The sequence below is a fragment of the Phaethon aethereus genome, assembly GCF_964289735.1.
Source record: "Phaethon aethereus genome assembly, chromosome: 2".
Taxonomy (NCBI): domain Eukaryota; kingdom Metazoa; phylum Chordata; class Aves; order Phaethontiformes; family Phaethontidae; genus Phaethon; species Phaethon aethereus.
This window is the reverse complement of record NC_138582.1, coordinates 141,165,750-141,181,475: the sequence shown is the minus strand read 5'-3', so window position 1 is coordinate 141,181,475 and position 15,726 is coordinate 141,165,750. Positions and strand designations below refer to the sequence as shown.

Below are 15,726 nucleotides of genomic sequence, written 5' to 3'. Positions count from 1 at the left end.
CATGAAAATAACAAGAAAAACATCATAAATACTGGCAACATATAAAATAAGGTTCAACTGGCAAAATAGCAGTTTATATATGTTGAGAAAGATGAAACAAATCATCAGAATGTAATCCATGAATACAAAGCAGATATTCAGAAAAGGCAGCAAACATATACTGAAATTAGACTGAAGCATCTATATCATCTGTTGTAGCCCCCTTGTGTCTGCAACAGTACGCTGAACCTGGAAAAATGCCAAACACCAACAATAAATTAGGTGAACCTTAGAAATAATCTGTACTATGTGTACATACAACACCCATCAATAACAGATTTTTGTTCTCAAAGAGCTACTGGAAAGGAAACCATAATCGTAGTGATATATTCTTTAGCATCAGTTTAATTCCTTACCATCAAAGTCAGATTAGATACCTCATTCCATGTACACCTGAAATTCCTGTCAAACAATTTTAGGAAGTTCAAGGAATACAGGATTAGCTCAACAGCAGTTCCAATCTTCATCTGCCCATGCACTACACCATGGACCAAGATAAAGATATTCTCTCTCTCAGGTGGAACTGATGAGAAAACACACGCAGATGCCTCATGCTTCACTATCAAAAACAAGTAATGAAATGAGGGGGGAGGGAATCAAAGAACCAGACACATTAATAAACTGAACTAGAAGAAAAAGAATTCAAAACAAAACCACCCAAAAAAACAAAGGGTTCACGCTTCCCAATCTACAATAAATATAGTAATGACTCACAAACATTTCCAGTTTACAAAGAGAGATAAAAGATACTTCAAATCTCCCATGAGAAAAAATGGGATGGAACTGTAGAAAGAAAAAAACAAACCAAAGCAGTACTATATTGTGTTTTGGGAAGTTTGTCTTTGGAGCCTGCCAGTGCTAATAGCAGTAGCCCTGGCTATAGTAGGTATCCAAAGAAGGGCAACAAAGCTGGTGAGGGGTCTGGAGCACAAGTCTTATGAGGAGCGGCTGAGGGAACTGGGGTTGTTTAGTCTGGAGAAGAGGAGGCTGAGGGGAGACCTTATCGCTCTCTACAACTACCTGAAAGGGGGTTGTGGCAACGAGGGTGTTGGTCTCTTCTCCCAAGTAGTGATAGGATGAGAGGAAATGGCCTCAAGTTGCAGCAGGGAAGGTTTAGACAAGATATTAGGAAAAATTTCTTTACAGAGAGAGTGGTCAAGCATTGGAACAGGCTGCCCAGGGAGGTGATGGAGTCGCCATCACTGGAAGTGTTCAAAAAATGTGTGGACGTGGCGCTTCGGGATGTGGTCTATTGGGCATGGTGGTGGTGGGTTGATGGTTGGGCTTGAATATCTTAGAGGTCTTTTCCAACCTTAATGATTCTGTGATAATAACAATATACTGTTAGAGTAGGTATAATGACAATATACTGTGAGTAGCTTTTCTGTTGTATTATTACTCATTGTGGTCAATGAGTAATGGGCAACATTCACTGACAAAATCTATCAGATTAGAAATTGCTATCATGAAGAGTTTTAACAGGGTAAACAGAGATGGTTGAGAATATCCTTTTTTCCCATTTTTTTATTCCTTTTTTATATATCTCTTATTCTTGCAATGGAATTGCACCTTAATGTGCACTGCCAGGCCTTGAAAGCAGCTATGCCTGTGCTCGTTCTGCGCAAAGAAAGAGTTCCTACCTCTTTTTGCCAGCTACTTCAAGCAGCATGTTACCTACCACATACAACACCTACAATTTGCTCTTGGACAGATGGCTTCTTCCCTCATGTGTCTTCCCTTGGCTGTTGACACAAAACCTGACAGTGCCCATTCAGTAGGCCATCAGTCCCTCTAGTTTCCCATAGCCTTAAGTTCTTTTATAATTTTCCATTTTTCAAAGGTCACTCTGGACTTAATGCTGAAAGAATACTAATTTCTAACATAGTGTCACATATAGTTAAAGTTTAAAAAAAAAAAATCAACAAAGAAATAGGAAAAAGTTTCAGTTCTGTGTTTTGTAACGGTGTCTTCTGAACAATTCAGATTGTTCCATGACTCCTTTTTCAGCATTTCGTACCAGCTTTCTGAGAAGCTTTCTAATTTTCTCAGGACAACTACCCAGCCCAGGCAGATCTGTGCTTACACAACTGCTGGTCATTAGAGGTAGCTGTGTCTTTTGATAGTACGAAGATGACAAGTGGTCCTGGGTCAGGCTGAGCAAGTGTAGTATGTCCTCTTTATACTACACAGAAGAACAAAACTAAATCTTTGCAGACCTCAACCCAGAACAGACAGCTGAGAACAAAATTAAAGAACATTCTCAGAGTATAGAGATTTCCTGTTCCATGTGAGTTTAGGACGTAGACTTTGTCATTCAGATGTATTTTTGCAAACTTATCTTTCAGCATGAGTTAACCACAGCAAAAGATGATTTTGAATAAAAATAAACATGTGAGAGAATTCTTCATAAAATTATCTTCCAGCTTTGCTTTGAACTGAATGTTCACTTTTCCACTGAATCACAAAGATATGCTACAGCTTGGCTTGATACATTCACTTTCTAATTTATCATATCTCTAAACAGGAATTAATAGTGCTAATTAAAATCCTCTTAAGTCATTCAATTTCTTTGATTAGCTATTTTAACTTTATCCAAGTAAATAAATGACATTTCTGTTATCTTAATTTAACATTATAAAGTAGAACACATATACAAATTAAACTTACATTGACCTTTTAATGGTACTGAGACTAACATCCAGCTTTTCATACCAATACCTCAGATACAATTTTGCACTGCAAGCAGGAAAACAGATGAACACAAAAACTCCAGTGATGTAAATTAGCACATTTCTGGCTCACTGAAAATCAGGAAGTGTCAGTTTTGATTCTAACACTATAGATGCATCCAGTTTAGGAAGGAACACTGTTCCCTCCAGGAGCAATGTGGATACAAAGAATACAAAGTCTTTAAACATCCTAGTTTTACGCATGACAGAATTACATAGACAAAGTGGTGTGTGCTACTGAACTCGGGACAATGCATGCCTGTTAGGTGCTGAAGAGCAAATGGTAGAGATAAGGCTATTTAAAGAGATTTAAGATATCTAAAGAATCTTTGGAAACAATTTCAGCCTTTCCAAAACAGTCCTCTGCTGTCCCTGTTTATTTTTTGAGGATCTGACCTTTCCAAATGGCTTTATTCTCAAATTTACAGGTACACTTATCAGGAAAAACAACAAGATTTTACTTTTATGTATTAAAATACCTAGTTAGTAATTTATCATTGCTTTACTTTTAAATATTGCGCTACAGTAATCAATAAAAATTAAGTTTACTACTTTGCAAGTCAGCAAAAACACATGCTGGGTTTGAAAGTGTCTTGGGATAAAATGCAGCCTAAGCAATAAATAATAATCTGCTAATTCTACCTGTACAGATACTATGTTAAACAAAATAAAGCAGATAAGTAAATGGAGGAGAGAAAAGAGGTTTCTAAATACCATGACTGTTGCATCGTGATGTTTCCACAAGTCGATTGTTTTGGTCATAGCACGCCATAGCCTGGTAACGATAGCCTTGTCCACATTCCTTAATGTCTCCTTGTACCTTCATTCCCAGCAATACTTCCAGCTTGCCCTCTGGTAAAATACAGTCTGACCAGTTTCCCACAGGCTGAGCACTGTACTTGTCACACGGACAAAACTGATTCTCAATCAGAGGATACAACTGAGAATTTTTGCATTTATCCCTTTTCTTACTTTTTCCTAGAAAGAAGAAGCAATTATTTTAGAAAACTTGTATCAGTTTACATCTCAGAAATTTAATTTAGACATCTGTAACACGTGCTTGCAATCAAATACATATGCCTACTAGTTACATTAATCTTTCTTCATTTAGGTTAATGACTTGAATTTCTAAAGTACTCAATGCCTACAGTTTGCACAAAGGCAACACTTTTTGAAATAAAGCCTTATATTTATAGTTATATTTACTTTGGATAAAACTGCTTGGGGAGTACAGTTTAAAAAATTCAGCAATTAAACAAATATACCTTTCCTCCCCTATTTCATCAGCAGTGTGCAGTCCAATAAATTAAATTGTCTCTGGATAAAACCTTCGCAAGTTGAAGGAAACTGCAGAAGGAAATAACATGCACCTTTGCTACAGTAGTACCTTCTTTCAAAATGCTAAAATCTTTTAATTTCATCACCTGTTATTGTACATTTATTAATTACCATTCTTCCCCTCTAATAGAATAAGCTCCTTCAGTGAATTTATGTTTCTTTCCAAATGTCTTCTAGCTCGTTTTCCTTTCACAACTGGAGTAGCCATTCACTCGCCTTCCACTTCCCATTAAATCTATTTTTAAACTTGTCATTGTTAAAGTTTGCTCAGTTTTCCTTTCCATATTGGCTCATAGATATTAATGTGGAAGTCTTTGCAAAAGTAGTTTTAAAAATGTTTGTTATTTAGATGCTACAGTAGATTAATATTCTGTAGTATTTTCCTTGCTATTCAAAATAAAGCACTGGATACAACTTTGCAGCACCGTTTGTGCTTGTACTTACTACTGCCTTCATTTAGAATAGAAAGAAGGTACCCGAAGAAAAGTTTATCATTCTTTTGACAACACAACTTCATACTAAAAAGATAAATCTCCTCCTCATTTTCACCATAAATAGACACCAAGTTAGGTTTACATGTTAGCCTGGGTAGCACATTGCCACAGAGAATACACCACAGCACATATCACAGTCTTAGCAAGTTTGAAGGGGTAACTTACCTCAGGAGAGGGAAGTATCTCAAAATGTTAATAGTGTGATAAGAGGATCTGTTCTTTCTTGCTTTGTTTTTAAAATAAAAATTGTTAGCCAGGGTTTTTTTCCCTCGTGCAAGCAAACCCAAAATAAAGTTCACTGGAGTTCTAAGACAGTCACAGTGAGTCTTCTTGAAGATCATGAATTATTCACTGTCCATGGATTTTCTGCTTTACAGGGGGATGGAGTGTGGGATAGGGTTTGGATCCTACCACATCCTTTCTGAGGCTTCTAATGGGCACCCCCCTTAGCTGGCTTTCCTCCACCACAGCCAACACAGACTAATTGGCAAATAGTGCTGTGACATATTATAACTGAGGCTTAAGTTATAATCTAGAAACAGAGCATGGTTTTTTTTCTCTTCATGCTGGGAAAAAAAAAAAAGCAGATTAAAAAGAAGTTGAAGAAAAAATATTTCAAATTGGAAGGGTGTCTATCATATGGAACAAGGAAAAGTTTGCGGCAAAGAGTTGGACATCACTGGAAAAACTTACTATCCTCTTAACCAAAACCTCAAAAATACTGCAAAGTAACAGTGTCACAACACAGAGACTCTACCTAATGAAGAGGAAAATCACCCACAAAAGAGCATTCTTACTTCTATCAAGAAGTAATGCAGAAAACTAAGCAACGTATTGCCTCATGCAGTGATCTGAGTAGCTGGATGAAGACAATGGAAGAACAGAGAACACAAAGAACTAGGAAAGCAGGCATTCAGCCAGGGAAAGAACCAGCTTAATTGTAAATATGACATTCAAGATGCAGCTAAGTTCAAAACAGGTAAACCAAAGCATAAGGCTGAAAATGATGATCTATAGCAAGTGGCTGAAAAGCACTCAGCTGCCGTACTAATTCTAATGTACCAAAAGACCATCTGAGATGATAGTGCTGGTGTAGCCAAGACCAGAATTAGGAAAAGGACTGTGAGTGGGTTAACACCTGAACCTTTTAAGGAGAGATGGTTGTTGATTGGTCTGTCACCAATTTAAAAAAAATAAAAATAAAATCCACTTTCACTAGATTTTCTATTAAAAAATTTTCTATTAGAAGCTCTAGGTGAATTTCAAGAAGATTTTTTCCCCTTAATTACAGTTCAGAACCTCCCTCCCCCCCAAAAAAAAACCCAAAGAAAACAGACCCAATTCGATCTGGTGAGAATTTGATCTCTTTAGACAATGCCAGCAAGAAACAGCTTCTGCATGGAATTATGGTTGCTGAGAAATCAAAACAAATTGCAGACCTGTCTCCTAAACTCTTAGCTGAGAAATAGCACATAAACCAAGAAAATACAGATAAATAATAGGGTCTGAGGCCACCCTGGTTTTCATTATCAGTTTTCCAAATCTATTTTCTTGTCTTAGTGAAATTAAAATTGTTTAACCTTGCTTGGGACTGAAAGTGATTTGAGAGTGATGTGAAGAGAAGAGTTTTCTTTTCCCAGAACAAAGCAAAGTTGTTCTGGACTTCTCAGAGTGCCTCACAGTACCTACATCATATTGAAGAGACCAAGGTCTGTGGCTTTTTACACCATACTGTTTGTGAGTTATTTCCTTTTTGACATTCACTAAATTGTCCAACACCTGCCTGAACTATCAGTCAAATAAAGTTTAAGAAAAAAAAAAAAAGCTATTGGAAAAATATTTTAAACTGTAACTCAGAGAAATTGCTTGAGAGAGTGTAACCACAAAGGTCTGTCTCTTATATTTGTTAAATACTTAGCAAAAGTAGGTAATCTCAAGGACATAGTTCTGTACAAATGATAAATCATAAACCAGCAACCTTCCTGACCTCTTTGTGCACAGAAGCAGGCTGCAGAATCAAGATTTGTAATGAACATGGCATGGTGGTGCATCCCCCTGCCCTTGCTCCTGGACCACTCTTTGACCTTAGAAATTCAGTCAGCTGGCAAGCCTTGGCCTTTGTGCAATGAGTTTGGTGATTAAGAGCCCCTTGGCTGTACCACGCACTCTTGGGTGGCTAAGGTGGGGAATGGCATTGATTGCACCTGGAGTTCAGTTGTCTGGCCAGGGCGTGGAGAAGGAGTGGGAATAACTAATCATCCCCTGGCAGCCCTGGAATGACCAGTACCAGTGTTACTGGAGATTTGAGAACTCCAGTAATTACTGATCTGGATTGTGGCCAGGATGGAAATTTACTGATGCCTAAAGTCAATCATCTTGTGACCCTATAAACAGCAGTCCCAAGTGAAGCCCTTTGAGCTCTCCTGGACCACAGTGGTCTGTGACCAGCATCCCCCTCTGAGTGGGATGCCTCTCAGAGTTCATGAACTCTCAAGTGAGCTAAGTTTGGAGGACTGTTGCCAAAGACCAGCAACAGGACCTGGGCTGAAACCCCTACTCCTTGAGGCTCAACCCTCGCCTGTTGAGAAATGCAAAGGCATTTGACATGAATATTTCACTGAACTCAAGGGGAATTTTTAGCAGCTATACCTTTATATTTATATATTTATATCCATATTTGTGTGTGCAAGTTGAGAACTTTGTTAAGTCTTTAACTAATTTGTTGTGTTAATCATAACAAATTGTTGATTATCAATGGACTAAGCTTTGTTATTAAATTATATCATTTAATATTGTGGTTTCTCTTAACAGTATTAATGAATTTTAAATTGCTGCTATTCTACATTAAATTGCTACTATTCTAAAGTAATACAAAACACAAAATAATATGTTAAATCATCACACCAAGATCCCTGCATTTAATCCCTTTAGATATAAACCATTGACCAAGTCTGGGACTAAGAGTGGATCTAGCCGCACTTAAACTCCTCTGAATAGGGTTTTAGAAAGCAAGGGTGTCCACTCGGAATCTCATGACTCAATTTGAGGGCGTCCCTCATCTTCTTTCCCTAATCCCCATATAAATCACACCAACTGATTCTGACTTTTCCCTGACCTTGTGTAAATCATTTCCCCCAAGCCACGTGTAAATCATTCTAACACATTTCTAATTTGATTTCCCCTTTGCATGCTTCTTCCATGTTGAATAAGTGAGAGAATGAACCTTTCCATTGAACTCTGTTAAGTTGCACTTTTTATGTATTCACTCTAAAACCGTTTTCTTTCTAATATCTTTGGCGATGATTCTTTAAGTGTCCTAAACCACTCATTCATGACACGTGGTATGAAATCTTTTAAATAGCAAAGAATTGCACCCCTTTTGGTGAAAAGATAACAAAGGTTCAACAAAAATGAGGGCAAATATTTTTTTATTTTATTTCTTCAGACTGGATCAGATTGTTAGCTGATGCTGCTGCTTTACATTTTAACCTCCCTGGAACTACAGCTAATGCTGACTTGCCTGCCAGAGAAAGAAATGGTCTGCTCTGCAGTTCACTACGTGCTCTCCATTTAGAAGAAACCCTGGCCTCCTCTGTTCTCCCATTTTCTCTCTAGCCACTTCCCCATCATCAAGAGTCTGACACATATGGCAGGAGTTTGTTCTCCTGAGATGTTATTTTTTGTTCCACCAACAGTATATAGAGCATGATGGTGACATTAGGTCTGCTTTCTGCCACGATGACAAACGTTGCTTGCTTGTTGTACGGAAACCTCAGAAGAATGCAGGTTTTAATCAAAAGAGCAGCAATAATTAATAAAAGAGGGATTATTTTTCTTGTTACTCTTACCAACAAGAGTGCGTTTTCTTGTCCTGACTCCTCCACAGTCCCCATTACAGGAAGAAAACTTTGACCAGTTTGTAAACTGACAGTCTTCTTGGCAGGGAATCTGGCACGTCTGTGTTAAGGACGGTAATGGGCCAGAGTATTTAAGGCACTCACTGATGTCAGCCTGTCCTCCGTCTTGTCTGCGACAAGTAATTGCTGGAAGCAAAAAGGGATGGAGTTTAATTCAGCAGTTTCTTCATGAATGTCTCTATTCCATTTAGTAAGTCTACAATATTCTACCCCAAAATCACATGGAAAGCCTGGAATAGTTATACAACTACATAATATTTGCAATCAGTTATATCTTGAATGAATACATATGACATCTATGACTTTTTTGAGATTCTGTTTAAATTTCTATTTATCAGGACATGCCAGGAAAAAAAATAAAAATCTTACAGACAACTGTAAATATTATAAAAGTTGCACCATGTTATCCACATCTGTTATACCATTTTTCACATTCCCATTTTTCCTATATAGCCTATAACTCAGACATTTAAAAAACTTGCAATGCCATTTTAAATAGCTGAATCTTATATAAGCTATAAAGTTGTATCAGCAGCATATATTTTAGAAAAAGGGACAGACATGAAATTTAGAAATATATTTGAGTTCTGGTTACCACTTAACCACCCACAAGAGTATTGCTGCCTGACTGATGTTCTTCAGCAATTTTTAGTCTGGAAAAAGGGTTGAAGAACACTTCAGATGGCACAAAAGAAAGACTACACAACATTTTTCAAAGAATAGGTCTGTTTCATTAATATAGTCTTTAACAATGCTCTATTATTGGTTTTCATGGTTATTTTTTTAACATGGTGGTTTATTATTCTAACCTAAGCCTCAGTAAATTTCTTTTTATTTCCTTGCCCAAAACAATATAAAATTTATTACACAATGACAAGATTGGAAACTTCTAGCTGTTTACACAATAGAATTTTATTTATGCTTATTGGCCTCTGAGAGCACACAGTATATGCAATATCCCATAATGACTGTAAAAGTAATTTGGGTCACCAATTGTCACAGTAACATTGCATCCGAACACAGTATATAATTCTGTATACATATGAGGGGATATCATGTTTTATATTACATTCCACTCCATAATTTAAGTATAGCACGTCAGATGTACTGACAATAATTGTTTTATTGGTATGTGAATTGAAAAAAAAATGTGAATTTTACTAACCAAACTATTATGGCATAATCAAGTTCAACTGTTGGAGAAAAATGGGGTTTAAATGCAGTTTCGAAATAAAAGAGAAAACTCACTGTGAGTGACTATTTCCTCCTGGAGGAAGAAGGAAGAATACTTGAGGATTTTTTTTTTTTTTTTTTTAGATTACTGTAAGGTAATTGTAAAGTTTAGCAACCTATGATTTCTGAAAAAAGCTTTTTTGTCCGACAGTTCTAAACTAAATTTCTACCTCATGATGACTGTAGGAAGCTGAACTTGATGACCCTCATGGTGCATTTCAAGCCTGTGTGCCTACTAAAAGATATTGAAAGGTCCCAAATGAATTGTTTTTGCCACACGTCTGTGGTAAAACACTGTGAAAAGGAGGAGGGTTGTTTTCGCAGAGATGCTAAGCAAACAACTTCCCTGATCCTTGACTGCCCTTCAGAGCAAGGCTGCCAGCACTGTTTGTAAGAGACTCAGTACTGCATTAAGTTGTGCTTATTGGGGGACTGACCAGCTGTACATTGCCTAATACAATTATTCTGTCAAATCCTATTATCATTGGTGTAGTTTACATGAGGAAACCCTTTTTTCTTCAGATATAATTATTCAATGAGCAAAACCAAGTATCTAAAAAATTGGAAATCCATACAACAACTCTTTTAAGGATGTGTTAACTGTACCTACTACAGGATTTCTAAAATTATGCAAATATTTTGGAAAAACACAAGTGAAACCAAAGTCTTCCAAAACAAGCCTCGGCTATTGTTTTGGATTCTTGTGAGATACTCTTCTCTAATAACACACATCGGTTTCCCCAAGGTAAAAACACATTTCAGACTAGTTCTACCATGTGGAAATTCAGAAGTCAAACCTAAATCTTCTGTCTTGAGTTTGACTTTGGCATGTGCATGCATCAGCAAAACTAACTGCATTATTTTCACCGTGTTCTCAGGGAGATATAGGCCACCATTTTTATCAATGAAAACTACACCTAGCCAAGGGCTAAAAGACAGTCCACTGATTAACTCAATAACTTTTAATAACTTTCTTCAAAAGTTTAACACCCATTTTAGATACTGCGTCTCCCATCTAGTCCTTTGATAGGCCATAAACACTATCCATTGAAGAACACTTTTTTTCCAGCTAAACTGAGTTTTTCTAAAGCCAATATTCATTCCCTCACCTTTCTTGGTTATTGCACATTACACCATGGGCAGATATCCACTCTGTCATAAATTTTTTCAGACTCATATTAGTGCATATAATTTACATCAAGCAGACCCAGGTGAGAAGCTCCGCTGAGGATTAACACTTTGGGTTTTTTCCAGATTAACTGTCAGTTGTACTGTAGCAATTAAACCAGGAAAACTCTTCATCCTTGAGACCTAAATATTTCACCTTAGTAACAACGCAAATTAGAGGACAGCTTGGCATACGAAATCAATTCCTGAATCTTAATTTTCACGGTGCCTGTCCATAACTATTCATGTTAATTCTAGTTGACAAGACCTGGATGATTCACTGTATATTCCATTTTCCTATTGTTATTCTACAGATTCAAGTATTAATTTGAAAATTTTATACTCTTTGAGACTGTTGAAGAGTGGTATTTTTCTATTACTTAAAGCAGGGACTTTGACAACTGTATACATTCCATTACTACATTATTTTGGCCAGGTAAATGTCTTGACATCTGAAATGCTCTTGTTGTTAATGGAGTTACTTTTTCCACTCACAACATAATTTGTTCAAACTTATCTCCTGCCTCTCTGATCAAACCGATGGTTCTTTAATTATATTCTTAAAAGTCGCTGTGATTGATTATTAACTCACTATACAGGGAAGTGTCTTCAACCATTACAAAGCCATGCAGTGCCAGACTAATTATTTTGCCTATACAACCATGTTATATTTATTACTGCCATTAGCAGTAATTGGAAAGAGCTGGTTTTTCTATTACTGAATTAAGCCCAAGTAATTGTTAAGTGAAAACATAAAACAGGTGTAACACTAACAGAAAAATCAAATTTAACATGGAAACCATTCACCTACAAAATTGTTTTGGTATTTAACAATTATCGTCTCCCAGAAGAAAGGTGTGAAATTAACGGCAGTCTAAATTTTCTAGACAAGGGACTTTGATGTAATTAAAACTTTATCTGATAGCATTGTTTCCACTAAGCCACAGGGGAGTACAGGCTGATATATACTTGTTGTTGGCATAACAAAACAGTAAGACTGTGTTCTAACAAGTCTTGTTCTGTGTGGGTTTACATAAACACCTTCCAGTGTTACCATCATTAGGATTCTTCACCAAGATTTCACTGAGATGTGAGATTCAGTGTTGCCTACACCTAAAAATCAAAGTATTTTATAAATGAACGTGCTCTATGTCCTTTTTTTTACAATACACTTGTGATACCATTTTTTCAATTTTTAAGTATTTTTAACAACAAAAATATTTAGTTTAATTTCTAGAAAGGCAAGAATTATTTCAGCATACTATCTTTTCTTCCACCTACTATCAGTGCTGCCTAGGCTATGATTTAATCTATGTTTATTTCTTTTTCTGTGGAACACAGCAGACTAGACACTGCATGATGAAACGTTTCTATCACGAAGTATCTTAAGCAGGAGGCACATGCCAATAATACTGTTAAAATAGAAGCCTGAGCGTTCTTTACACGCCAAAGAGTGTGTTTCTGCTGAATAAAGTTGTCGGCAGATTTTTGGCTTTTGTTTTGCCAATAAAAAAAAAAAATTCTCATGTAAGTACTGCTCTTGAGCACTGTTCTTCCAATTCTTACTTCAGTACAAACCCTGAAGCTGCCCGTTGTCCTTTGCAGTGACTAAAATACGAACCAGGCAATAGGGCACTCTCATCTGCTAAGTCTCGACGATGTTAAAATAGTAGCTTATAGTTCCATGAAGGAGCAGCTCTCCTTCATGATTTTGTCTCCTTTCTTGTGCTTTCAATGAGGGCACGAAACCCCCACAAGAGCAAATGCCCCTGCCCCCAGAAGCAATGCCCAGAGAGGGAGGCTGCCGTCCCTGCTCAGCCACAGCGAGAGGAAAGGACTTCTGACCACCAGTTCTGCCCCCCGCTCAAGGCCTGCCTGTGCGCTCACGGACATCCTGGGAAGCTTCCTCCGATTCCCCTGCTCCACTGTCTTTCAAAGAACTCTACATACACCCTGTGAATGAAGACCAGCAAGAGCTCAGGATCAGCTCTTTAATAATGGCCAGTTCCCAGTGACCTCAAGTACAGCTATTCAGATATTTTCTCTGACAGCAACGTTACTTAAGCTTCTGCTTAAATTTTATAAATAACATTCCCCTTGCTGTTACAGAATATGCTGATGGATTTCACAGTTTCCATCCCATTCCTCCTACAAAACTGAGGAAGATTTACGGTGGCAAGGACTGCAGGCTGCGCATGCTTTTGCAAATCTCTTTCTGGTCACTGAGATTGCCCTTACCATGTGCATCTATCCATACACATTACAATGTGATTAGGCTATTGCCGTTTGGGCACTTGAGCTTCTCATCTGCTACATATCCTCTTCACTAGCATTGGGATGCAGTCCAACAAGCTCTGCTGAAATCTGCAGAAGCTACTGGCAAAGCAATCTTTTTTAGTAAGTTTCCTAGGCTTTTCTCTACAATTAAAAAGGGATTTGATCTGTATTTCTAAGTTCCTTCAGAAGTCACTGAAGCTGAGTTTTACCAGCACAGATTTTTTTAAGATACGAGCATAACACAACACATATATGTTTAAGTTGGTCACAATTTCAAATTTCACACATTAATTTATCTCACTGAGCAGACCACTACTTTGAAGTTATCTATGTGCTAATGAATGTCAGCCTTAAGAATACACAGTAGTAACTCTTAGCACACCCTAGCTGGAGGAAGTTCCTCTCTCAGTGAGTTTTTATAGGCCACATCCCCATCAAATACTAGTAGCCTGGCTTTATCAAGAATTTACTCTCTTCTTCTAGTTTTTGTAATTTTTTTTCATATATTGTAATTGCCAGCACTCTGTGCCTCTCCCTCCTGGGTTTCAGGTGACTCTTCAAGACATGTGGTCAAGTTACTCTTGTTAATTGAGAAATAGCTTATGAAAATAAACACAACATAAATGCTTTTGCAGTAAAATATGGCTTTTCTCTACATTTTTTGTTCCTGTTGGATAGGGTTAAAGGGAAGTTTCAAACTCCTTGCTGATGTACCCATAATATCCCCTCTTGAGGGTTTTGAACAAGAGACAGTTATGTCTTAAGTTACTGCAATTCTATAATACATTCCTGCCCTGTTTATCTGCTGTTAAAAGGCATTTTACCAGTGATACAACTGAAAATTTTCATTCACCACAGAAATTCAACAGAATTGTCATGACTGTCTGCCTTGTTCAAATAAGGTTCATGACAATGAATTTGCTGCTCAAGTATTAAATGCTATGTTACTATGCTTAGATTTAGATATAAATACCTGTTCATCATTTGCATGAATAACTAACATTTTCTTTAAAAAAATTCTTAAAAGACTTTATTCTTAAAACAAAAAAACACCAAACCCTTTTATTCTCTTTCCTCTGCATTGACCCAAGTTCTAATCTTGTTCGTTTAAACTGACATGATTTGTAACAAAACCTTCATTCTACAAGACAGCTAGAAACAGAGCTGTCTTTAACAATGAATCACTACTCTAAACTTTATGATTCACCCAAGTATCTCTTCTGCCAAGGAAGACTAATGTGATAAAAAAGCTGAAGAATGAAAATGTAAATAGTAAAGCTGTGATATACAGGTGTGCATATGCTCTTGTTACTCACACTCTTAAGATCAGACACCTCACCAGTCATTTTTATTGATTTCTAACTTCTAGTATTTCCTTCAGATTTAATTATCTTTCTAACTAAAATATGAAGAGTGCAGACTATTTTGTTCAAAATAAACCGCTATGAATGCATAGTCAGATGTGCCTTTTCCCTGGTGTACATTCCTATTCTTTCTTATTTAACACATTTGCTGATACGTTACATATTGCAGTGTGCGTAGGCCATCAGATCAGAAATAGGACAAACTAATAGCATTGGCAACATCCCCTTGCACTGAAAAAGAGGAACTGAGAACTGTTCTCACGTACAAGAATGCAATTACTTGCTCTACTGAGTGTCAATGCAAAATAAAAGGACAATCCACAGGAAACCGAAGGGCTGAGATTACTTCTATAAGATTATTGTTTCACTTTGTCATCAAAATTACCCCAAACAGATGAATGGATGTGTGATTTCTGCATTTATGAACATGAGAAATTTGAGAGATAAGTCTTTTTCAGTTGAAAAGGAAATGCTGCTATGTCTACATTTTCACAGTATGGTAAACATTTGCACATAAATCACCAACAAACAGATAAATGATCTGTTCAAAATATATTTATTCCAGTATCACATTATAAATGAAATATCAGAATGTTATACCAAATGAATTTCATATTTCAGTGTTTAACATTTCCTAATTTTGGTTAGGAAAAAAACACCCCTGACTTTGGGGTGGTTAAATGGACTTCCACAGTAGTGGTTCAGTCTTTTCTGTATCTCCATCACAAAATAATCTTTAAATAAATTATTTATAGTACAGAACTTTTCAAAACATATTGTCATGCAAAGTTTTCCATAGCCTGTAGAAAGTTTATTTACGTCAGGCCAAGTACACAGGAGGGAGCCAAGAAATTAGCAGGGAGAGGTGACAAACCCTCTTCCAGAGTCTTCCTTCAGAAGCTGGTGAAATCTTTCTAACACTGTCCAGGGCAGGCAGTACGCTTGCTTTCAGGTCAGTCTCCTTTCAGTGAGCACCTTGCATGAAATCAACTCTTGGGGGACCAAACAAAATAATGTGCACCACTGAAAATTCACATATGACTATTTTCATGGCAGAATTTGAAGTGTAGGAGGGGAAAGGGAATATGATAATGCCCTGTGTAGGAGATAACCTATATAAAACAAATAAAACACACTATCCATGTCCAAAATGCAATTTTCTGAGGTG

The 15,726-nt window shown here is 37.0% G+C and overlaps 1 protein-coding gene across 1 annotated transcript in view; it reads right to left on the bottom strand.

The window, feature by feature from the left end:
* THSD7A (thrombospondin type 1 domain containing 7A) overlaps positions 1–15,726 on the bottom strand; it is a 199,780-nt gene that overhangs the window by 38,928 nt on the left and 145,126 nt on the right. The window contains exons 13-14 of the mRNA XM_082015333.1: positions 8,449–8,643; positions 3,483–3,746 (exon numbers count right to left, since the gene is read on the bottom strand). Of these exons, the coding sequence (XP_081871459.1) occupies positions 3,483–3,746; positions 8,449–8,643 (459 nt within the window). The remainder of the gene's footprint in view (positions 1–3,482; positions 3,747–8,448; positions 8,644–15,726) is intronic.